At 40.5% G+C, this 10,220-nt stretch overlaps 1 protein-coding gene across 2 annotated transcripts in view; it reads left to right on the forward strand.

The window, feature by feature from the left end:
- LOC308126398 (glutamate receptor ionotropic, kainate 2-like) overlaps positions 1-9,654 on the forward strand; it is a 65,194-nt gene extending 55,540 nt beyond the window's left edge. For both annotated transcript variants that reach the window (XM_080490767.1, XM_080490766.1), the window contains exons 14-16: positions 428-653; positions 4,212-4,462; positions 8,372-9,654. In XM_080490767.1, the coding sequence (XP_080346893.1) occupies positions 428-653; positions 4,212-4,462; positions 8,372-8,536 (642 nt within the window). In that variant the 3' untranslated portion in view covers positions 8,537-9,654. The remainder of the gene's footprint in view (positions 1-427; positions 654-4,211; positions 4,463-8,371) is intronic.
- The last annotated feature ends 566 nt before the right edge of the window (positions 9,655-10,220 follow it).

Here is a 10,220-nt window from a genome sequence, read left to right on the forward strand (position 1 = left end):
GGATCATGGCTACTGTGTTTGCGACTATTATGCAAAATGTTTGGAACACTCACTAGATATAGATAGGTTAATACATTTGAAGCTGCTATACAAAATGTTTGGCAATAATACAATAGTTAGAATAATTAGAATTAATGCTTTATATGTACATGCATCACCTCCTGGTAATTCTTTGTGCAATAGTTGAATTCAGCATAGGAATGAAATGCTTTAAAAAAAAATTACTTTCACCCATGAATAGCGTGATAAACAAGAGACAATGGTAGAAAGAAGGTCATGATTCAAGGCTTTAATGAATGTTAAAGATTATAACTTTTGAATTGAACCCAAATGGCTCCATTATTACAAAATCACCCTCTGAGGATTCATGTGTATCCCTGATGTTGCCGCCAGCCTCATTCAAACTCTTTTCTCTGGTTACCTGCAGAAAACTAAAATCTCTACCTATGACAAGATGTGGGAGTTTATGAACAGCAGGAGGCAATCTGTGATGGTCAACAATGTGGACGAGGGCATCCAGCGCGTCTTGACATCAGACTATGCTTTCCTCATGGAGTCCACCACCATCGAATTTGTCACCCAGCGCAACTGCAACCTCACACAGATCGGAGGCCTCATAGACTCCAAAGCCTATGGCGTAGGAACACCTATGGGTAAATTACCTCTGTGTGCCTTGTGCGTTCCAAAGTATTTCTGCAAATTGCCATGTCAGATATTTATTGATGGGGTTTGAGGTGTAATGGTTAGACAGACGGAGGAGTAAAAGATTCAACTTCATGACAAGTAGATGGCTGCATTTAACTTTAAAAGATTGAAATGCACTTACACTTTGGTGTGTGTGCTTAGGTAGTGTGCATGCGTATGTGTGCAGGTTTGTTTTTTGTTTTGTTTTGTTTTTTTCTAGTCAGTGATTTTCAAAATAGATGATTTGCAGGCAACAAATTAGCTCTGGGTCAAGCTCTGTTTTTCAAATACTCTTAATGGTGTGTTTTAGTCTCATTTGGAGCCACATTAAACAAGTACGTTAGCGTGAGACGGTAAAACACTGAAAGCAACCAGCAAGTTATTTCAGTGCAATTCCCTTCTGGACTTACCTGACACCATCTAAATTGTTCTCCTGCACTAAACCACAGAAAAAAAGCATTACAGAGAGTATAAAACAAGCACTTTGAGTTGTTTGCAGCTGCATATTCGATCCAGCTCCTGTCAAAAAATTAGTATTCTGACATTTTATAACACCATTACAGGTCGATGAGGCAGAGGAGCAAAATATTATGCGTTATTGTAACAGTTCCGTTGCATATAAAACAGTCTGTGTCGGGATGAAGGAACGCACCGCTTACAGCTCGAGCATTCCCATGGACCCCGGATAAAAGCTGTTCATAGCCCTGATTCCAGTGTCACTGAGGTTAGAGCAGTCATGACGAGGCCACGGAGAACACTGCAACTAGCAGTAATGGTCACATCTATCATCAGTGATACGAAGGCCATCAAAATATGGGGTATTAATTCTGGCCAGCCGCATCTGGGCCTGGCCAGTGCTGATGAGTATGGCGCAGTTAAGAATCTGCAGGGATGCCCTGATTGCGGTGGCTATAACAAAGCTGAGGTGATGCTGTGAAATATAGCCCCACTGTGGCCCCATAAGTGCACAAGTACTTACACCGATGCCCTTGAAATGGACATGCAGAACCGAGAACATGAATCAGCTCCTTTTACTTTCTTGCGGGGAGGCAGTGTATCAAATGTGTGACAAATATATATCAAATCCATTCATTTCGCTGATAAGTGGTTGAGTACTTAAACGCATAACAATTAATGTCGACTTCCAAAGTTATTACTGTCCATTAGCTCATTTCTGTGAGTAATTTTGATATTCATTGCGGTTTTTCAGAAATAAGGAGCTGATTATACACTATTTAGAATATTTTCTTCATGATTGAAGAGATCTTAAGATCGTTAATTGCATTCATAGTTCTAAGAAAGCTCTGTTTTTATGGCAGCGGTCATTGTGTGAAAATGGTAAGATTTCAGATGAAGCTTTTCTTATTGCATCTCCATCCCAAACCCTCAGCCGTCACATCAACCTCCAGTCTATAACTTTTGCCCTGCTGAACGCTGTTTAGCAGTTCTTTCCCCCGTAGGGCTGTTCCAGCAATAAACCAGAGCAAGCCGGGTAATAAGTCTTAACCTTTTAGAGCTTGTCGGTTTTCACACGTCCTTTTCCCAAAACGCAAATGCGTCATATGCTGCTATCGACTTAAACTGTGATCACATTAATACTTGAGGCCAGACAGCGTGGGAGTGATGGATATCCTCTAGTGCTGAACATCTGTCAGGTAGTTGTATATGCACAGTGTGTCAAGCACAGCGCTTTTCCATTTGCCCAGGCCCTGTTCTCCATATCCTCCTCTCTAAGGACCCATCCTATTAGCATTTATCCAAGGCCTGCTTTGTTAGGCCATCATTAATCATTTGAAATATGAGGGGAGTCAGAATCAGGGGACTCGGATACTTGATAGATCTCTCATCTTCAAATGAAGCCGGCATATGCTTTTCACATGCACTTTCACATGCACTTGCAGAAGCAGGGTATGTAACCACCGCACATCTACAGTATGAGTGAAACATACGGGGATCCAAGTGTTCTTTAGGTGTCATCTGAATGCAATCTTACAAATTATAGTTACTTACAAACATTAAATCATTATAGGGAGGAAACCCGTGGCTCTGCATGTAATTTTCAATTTCTTAGAAAAGTTCTTTGTTGCTGTAAATACATCGAGACTTCTAGATGAAAGGATGATGGATGGCAGCGGATAAATGATAGATAAGACAAGGGGAGAATCTAGAAAAGGGTCTGACAGGCAAAACTGTGTGAGAGCAGCAGACAAAGTGATGCTAACTGTTACCTGGAGCCAGAGACTGTTTCTGTCCACTGGCACAGAATGTTCTCATGTTTGTCAAATAATGTTTACAGCTGCACGGAAAAAAAAACAAAAAAAAGGAAGTCACATTTGTCACATCTCTTTTAAGTCCCTTTAAATAATCACATGAGCCTAAAATGAAAATGTGCAACCAGGCTTCATTATGCATGAGTTCAGTAATCACATAAATACACTAACTGGCTTTTAAAGTGGTGAAAACATGAACACTCACAGCGAGTGTCAATCTATTTTGGCCTGGTTCAAGAATAGTGAATGTGCTGCGCCCCGACCGGCCTTACGCTGTGACACACCCGCAGCGGATGGGAGAGGAACGCATCCCCACGCGGCTACTCCGCCACAATTACCCCTGCTTTGATCACGCCAGCACCCCGCTGCGCCTTAATGCCTCGTCACTAATTCTGGCGCCTTCCCAGTCTTTGCGGATTTGTGTTCTTTTTTTCTTTTTTTTTACTCAACATGACATCAACATGCATTAAAAAAAAAATTAAAAATTAAAAAAATCTGTGGTACACAAACCCTATCTCCAATCCACACATATAATCCCAAAATATGTATGCACCCATGTAATGCACTCCCCACTGGGCTGCTGTTTATAGGCATAGTTTATGTCATGTGAAAGTGTGGGCAAATAGACACTAATTCGTCAGAATCAACAGCAGCTTGACTATATAAAGCCAAGTCATTGTTGCCAACTCTCAATTCATTCACTGCAGAGAGGAGTGAGAATTTTGGAATCACTATGAATATAGGGATTAGTGGGATTTGAAGAAGGACTTACAAAAAAAAACTCTCTAAGCAGCTAACAATAACATGACTGGATATATGATCACATTCAATACACCCACCAGCAGAGTTATCTTTGTTTTTTCAGAGTTGGTTATAATTAACCTCCTCAGGCCCAAGCTTTAATTTGGTACGCCTTTCAGATTTCTCTAGTTTTTGACATTAGTAATACCTACATTGGCCTAACAAGGACATGACAATGTGCAAAAGCCACAGTACAAATGCAAAAGGCACAGCATGATTAGAAAAACATCTAACCAAATGCAAAACTCCACAACATGAACGCAAAAGCCATAACAAGACAGCGAAAGCCCACAACGGAGAACTGAGCTTCAATGTTCAAATGATGGCAGACAAAAGGTCCACAAATAAGGCGAACAGCTAAATGTTAACTACAGTTCACTTTAACGGTGCAGAGATATTAAAATGTAATATTGGGTCATGAGAGTTTAATGTTGTGGGGGTTTTTTGTCTTCAAAGGCTCACCATACAGAGACAAGATCACCATAGCCATTCTGCAGCTGCAAGAGGAAGGGAAGCTGCACATGATGAAGGAGAAGTGGTGGCGGGGGAACGGCTGTCCTGAGGAGGAGAGCAAGGAGGCCAGTGCTCTGGGAGTGCAGAACATCGGCGGGATCTTCATCGTGCTGGCGGCCGGACTGGTGCTCTCTGTGTTTGTGGCTGTGGGGGAGGTCCTGTACAAGTCTAAACAAAACGCTCAGCTTGAAAAGGTACAGAGCTTTTTTTTTTGTTCACTGTTGGTGCATAAAAGACGTCTTCCAAATTGATCTATTATGATACTTTATGATTTCTAACCACTAACTAATTAAAAGAATTATTGTTAACAAGTGTATGGATGGATGAGAGGATGAAATCTGTTCAGTCATCATACATATTGTGTACGTTTGTGCTCATGTTTTGTGGCATGTCTCAATGTAAACAGCACATTGAGATGTAGCAGACTGAGGTCTTATTTCACACCTAGAATTTTCTGGTTTCAAGTCTGGCCTCCATTGCTTTTCTGTATGATGTTTTCATGTTTTCCCTGTGCATGCATGTTTTTGTTTTATTTTTTTTTTCCCCTGGCAGTCAGGTTCTCTTCCACAGTCTAAAACATGTGTTTGAGTTCAGCACGTTGTGAATGAGAGTGTCTGTCTCTCTGTGTTTGCCCTGTGATGGCCGGACAACCCTTTGCAGTTAGTCAGCTGTAATTGGTTCAGGCGCTCCACAACCTCCGGTTGAATAAACCGATATAGAAGACAGATTGATGGTTCGTTGTCTATGAAAACTCTGTCAACCGGGTCCCATTCTTGTCTTAAAAGGCAACTGTACGTACTTGCTTAAACTTTTGAAGACGTTTCGGCTCTCATCTTCAAACATCTTCGAGACATCAAACAAGTCAAGTTGCCTTTTAAGATATGAATGAGGAACTTTGCACTCTGCGCTGTTTCATCCCACTTTTATCTAACCCACGGTTGCAGAGGGTCGATTCCACCTGACAATGGGTGAAGAAACATCGAACAAGTGTCAGGCAGATGCATGCTGGACGGGCAACCAGTTCATTATGAGGCAAACACACCATCAGGCACGCTCTCATTCACACCACCGATCAATTTAGATAATCAATCATTCTCAAACATGTTCTTTTGACCATGCAGAATCTGGAGAACACACAATTTACTAAATTGAACTCAAACGAGGGATGTTCTCACTGTGAGGCAACAGCGCTAACCGCTACACCACTCATGGCCTTGCCTTTTCGATTCACTTTGAGGAAGTAGTAAATGGTTTCACTTTCTTTACAAAGATTCTCTCACAATTCTCACACGCATGCATATAAATATGCACAATGGAGGAGTCGTCAGTCACTGTGATCATTCTCAACGCCTGATCCTAAGAGGTTTGACATAACTGAGGGATTAGAAATACACACACGCACAGACATTGGTGGATATTTGTTTTTTGTTGTTTTTTTAAAAAGAAAAACATTTTGCATTTTGTAAAATAAAAATCTTCATTTACAATCACGTCTAAATCACATCAATGTTTTTCCAATCTTAAATGGGAAGAATCGTTGGAATCTTATTGTAAATATGCACTTATGAATACTTTCAGTGGAACTGCACATTTGCCCGTTTTTTTTTTATTATTCTAATGATATCTCTGGAAAAGGAAAAATCTGGTCGTGCGTAGACTGCTCTATGTTTGCGGCACGTCTCCCCTTCCCCTGGTTATTTTTTCTTTCTCGAAAGAGACTGAATATGTTTTAGACTGCTCTAACTGTGCTCTATTTTAGTCCTGAGTGCCCATGAATCATCTCACAGTGTTGAGTATGTATTTTAGTGCACTTTAACTTGTGCAATGATGTTCTCAGATAATTGTGAAAGTCCTTTTGATAGCGTCTTTTAATTATTTACATCTACAGAATTAGCACAGCGCAGTGCCGTGCTACTTTATTGCAAAAGTAATTACTTGCTGGCTTTTTTTTTTTTTTTTGCAGGCTGCATATGTTTCAGAGCACATCCTAGCTATCATTAATCAAGAGCTGCAAGACTGGGTCACAATATTCAGATAATTTGCAAATGCCATAATCTCAAGGCTGCCAAGGTGCTGGTAATTTGCATGCCGACAACAAGCCTCTCCTTCTACTCCCTGCCAGCCTCCTTCACATAGTTGTTTTTTTTCACCCTTCTTTTACGCCTCTCTTTACTTACCTCAGTCACTGTTTTTATCAGAATTTGGAAAATATCTTGTTCGCAGACCAGACAAATATTTAAAAAATATCAGGGGGAAAAAACAAAAAAACGCCTGGTGTATGAGCCACCCACTGATATCCATCTCACACACCCACGCACATACGAAAACAGAAAAGAAAAAAAAAAGAATAGCCTCATACTTCAATGCTTTCCCTCTTTTTTTCATATATCTTTCTTTTCCCCTCCTACAGCCTTTGAATTTGAATTACATTTTGCATAATCAGGAGCAGGAATGTATGAGAATTTGTCTCGGCAAAGTTGGTGCAAAAGCATATTGACATACCATAGGATTTTACACCACATACATAATGCAGGCGCAACTGAAACCCACATTACCGACGCTGTTGATTTTTAAGGGTTTAAAATATTTTGGTGTTTAATCTGCTGGAGTGGATATTCAGTGCTTTATGCCGTATCTTTACATTTCCTGCCATCATGCCAAAAAAAGGAAAAAATTACAAGTGTTTAATTCTCCTCTCGGGATTTACTTCCTGGCAGAGTGCAAAAGGCTGTGAAACAGCATTCAGAACCTCTGTGCATAAAATGTGCGCAAAGCTGAAAGTACAAAATCTGGGGCATTTCAGACCTTTAAATAAAATCCTTTTTTTTAACAACCTATTATTTAAGACTTAAATTGCTAAGTCTGAATGTACTGTCCAATTTTAATACTCACACTATTTCATACTTATAATGATGTCTTCAGTAATGTTATTTTCAGACTTATGATGTATCTACATTTAAATTGTAGCTTTTTATTTAACCTTAAACAATTATTGATATACCTTAATAGCACTATCAGACAACTCATGGTTTGTTACAGTAAAGACACATGAAGCCAGCTTCACACAGCAGGTGTTTCCCTTCACAACTATAGCCATTTCATCCACTGTTGGCTACTGCTTTTGTGCAGATCTGAACGAAATCCCTGAAGTCGAAGGTTTGGTTAAGCTCAGGGGTGTCAAACATGTGGCCCGTGGGCCAAAAAGCAGCCTGTCAAAAGGTCTAATCCAGGCCAAACCTTGCAAAATGTAAAAATCACAGTTAACTTTAATTCTACAACAGACTAGGTTTACTGGGTATTGAACTGTTTTATAAAAGAATGTTATTATATGTGCGTGCGTGCGTGCGTGCGTGCGTGCGTGCGTGCGTGCGTGCGTGCGTGCGTGCGTGCGTGCGTGCGTGCGTGCGTGCTTGCGTGCGTGCGTGCGTGCTGAACTAAAATATGTTTGAAACCTCTGTTGTATCTTGACTCATTGACAACTGTGTGAAGTCCAGCCTTAAAACATCTGTGTTAAATACACATTATGTTTAAAAATAACAGCAATGTAACTCCCGAGCATGGTCACGATCTAAACCAATGCAAAAGCTGAATATTTCATCGGTATAAATAACATGACATAATGGCAGTGGAGGCAAAATAGTAGTGCATAGTGTGAACAGAAATACATTTTGACATCAAAATTCTCAGTTGTTTCTTACAACAATGGGGGAGCATAATCATGTTACATAAGCATGTTACGTATGTTATGAAACCAATACAAATAAACAAGAAGGAGGAGGTGGAAGAAGAAAACATGGTGCTTTATGTATTATTTTTCAATCAGACTGGAGCACGTGAAAGCCTGGAAAAACAGTAACAATGGTTTAATTAATGCAGGTAGAATTAAATCCGCCACATGTAGAATTCTAAAATATTCCAAAATTAATTTTGGAGAAACCTGTTCATAGCTGAAGAGAAATTTCACCTCACGTCCTGCCAATGTTCTGCGTTGTCATGCCAATGTTGGCCGTGCTCGCCGCAGTGAATCTGCACGGCTTTGAGTGGAGTTGCAGACAGAACGACACCAGCTGTAACTTTCTGCTCATTTCTGTTTCCCTGTGCAGCGATCCTTCTGCAGTGCCATGATGGATGAGCTGCGTGTGTCTCTGAAGTGCCAGCGCCGCCTCAAACAAAAGCCTCAGCCGCCCGTCATCGTTAAGACTGAGGAGGTCATTAACATGCACACGTTTAACGACAGGAGACTCCCGGGAAAGGAAACCATGGCATGAAAAGCCGCGTGCACCCCGAGGCCGGGGTCGAGTAAATGCTGACTTAACTACGACAGAGGTTAGCAGTAAAACCAGGATTCCTTTTGAACCCACTTGCTTATGTAGACAGATGTTTCCTGTGGAAATATAGATACCTGAGCAGCGTCACCTCACTGTGACAGTTACTTTCTGGAAGGAGCTGCAGAAACGAAAAGACTTTCGGGTTCGGTTAGGTGGCGTATGTAAATTGAAAGACCATCTAAGCAGGTTGTCTGGTCCACACTAGAAGTGGGCTTGATGAACATACACATGTATACTCACATATACACACACACACACACACACATACACACACACACACACACACTTTCATCCGACACACCTGACACCTGTGCAGAGGGGGAAACTCTATTGTGACAGTAACACCAGATGTAGTTTTTCTGTTGATGTCAATACCCTTTTGTCTTACCTCCATGTGTGTGCGATCCAATCGGTCCCTCCCCTCAGTGGCTTGAGTTTCTCTCAAATTGATTTCAACCAACACTAATCTTCACCAACAAAAGGAACAGTAGTCAGTGCCAAAAGGTTTATTATGAACTGATGTATAAAAGAAAAAAAAATTGGCATTTAGTTTGAAATCATCTATGCTGATCTTGTCAAACGCTCATCATTTTCTTCTGTAATGCCTTTTATGTGCCAAAGTTCTGCCACTGTAAAGAACTTTTCTACCATGTCTCTTATGTTCAATGCCTCCACGAGCAATGTACTCCGTCAAAGTCCTCATCCTTGACTGTCCGTTCACACCGTCCGCAATTTTCACTCTGTATCGGTTGTTGTTTAAAATGCAGGATTTCTACAAAAATGTTTGTTTTTGTACAAGAACAAGAAGTTTTGTAGTACTTTGTATCACGGTAGCCCCTCCTGTGGACAAAATATGTAGCAGACACCAGTTCAACCCTCAAATTCTGACAACTAGCGGCTTTGGGGCATCAAACTCTGCTCTGTAGGGTTCATCTTTCTCTCATTATCCCGAGCCTATTTTCTTTTGTTTTTCTGCCAGTCTCACGGGGGCCAGTCGTACATACTGTCTGGAGACAATGCAGTGGATTTTGGTGGATGCAAACAATGAAACCGAAAGGAAAAAAAAAAAAAAAAAAAAAGAGGCGTTTAAAATAGGCAGTGAGATGATTCATTTGAGAAAATTCATCTGTTCTCTTGTCAGCAAAATCTGACTGATGGTAGTTGTGCGGAATCACCATGACAGACATAGTGAAACGTGCAAATGTTAATCGACATGATGCAATGTAGCACTATTATACGACAAAAATGTCATATTTATTATGAGAGTTTTCACTTCTATTGAGTGAAATCCTAGATTTCTATATTGTAGTGCACTTTACAAATAGAAATCTCAAAGTGCTCCAACACTAAGCCAATCAATCATTTTCAAAAATGATTTTAGGAAAAAGATCAATCAAGATCATAAAAATTATGAAACAGTAGTGTGTAGTTTGCTTTCTGAGGATTCTGCAGTCTGTGGTGCTTTCAGATAGATTTAGAGTGAATTTAAAGACGTCGAGGATTGTCCTACTCACCAACAATAATAACTGTAGTGAGAGCATCACTGTGATGAGTCATCATATTTTCATTGTCAAAACAATGTGTTGCAAGTCCGCGTCTGAACTGTTTATGCAAATTAAACTAA

This window comes from Lipophrys pholis (assembly GCF_963383615.2).
Source record: "Lipophrys pholis genome assembly, chromosome: 21".
Taxonomy (NCBI): Eukaryota; Metazoa; Chordata; class Actinopteri; order Blenniiformes; family Blenniidae; genus Lipophrys; species Lipophrys pholis.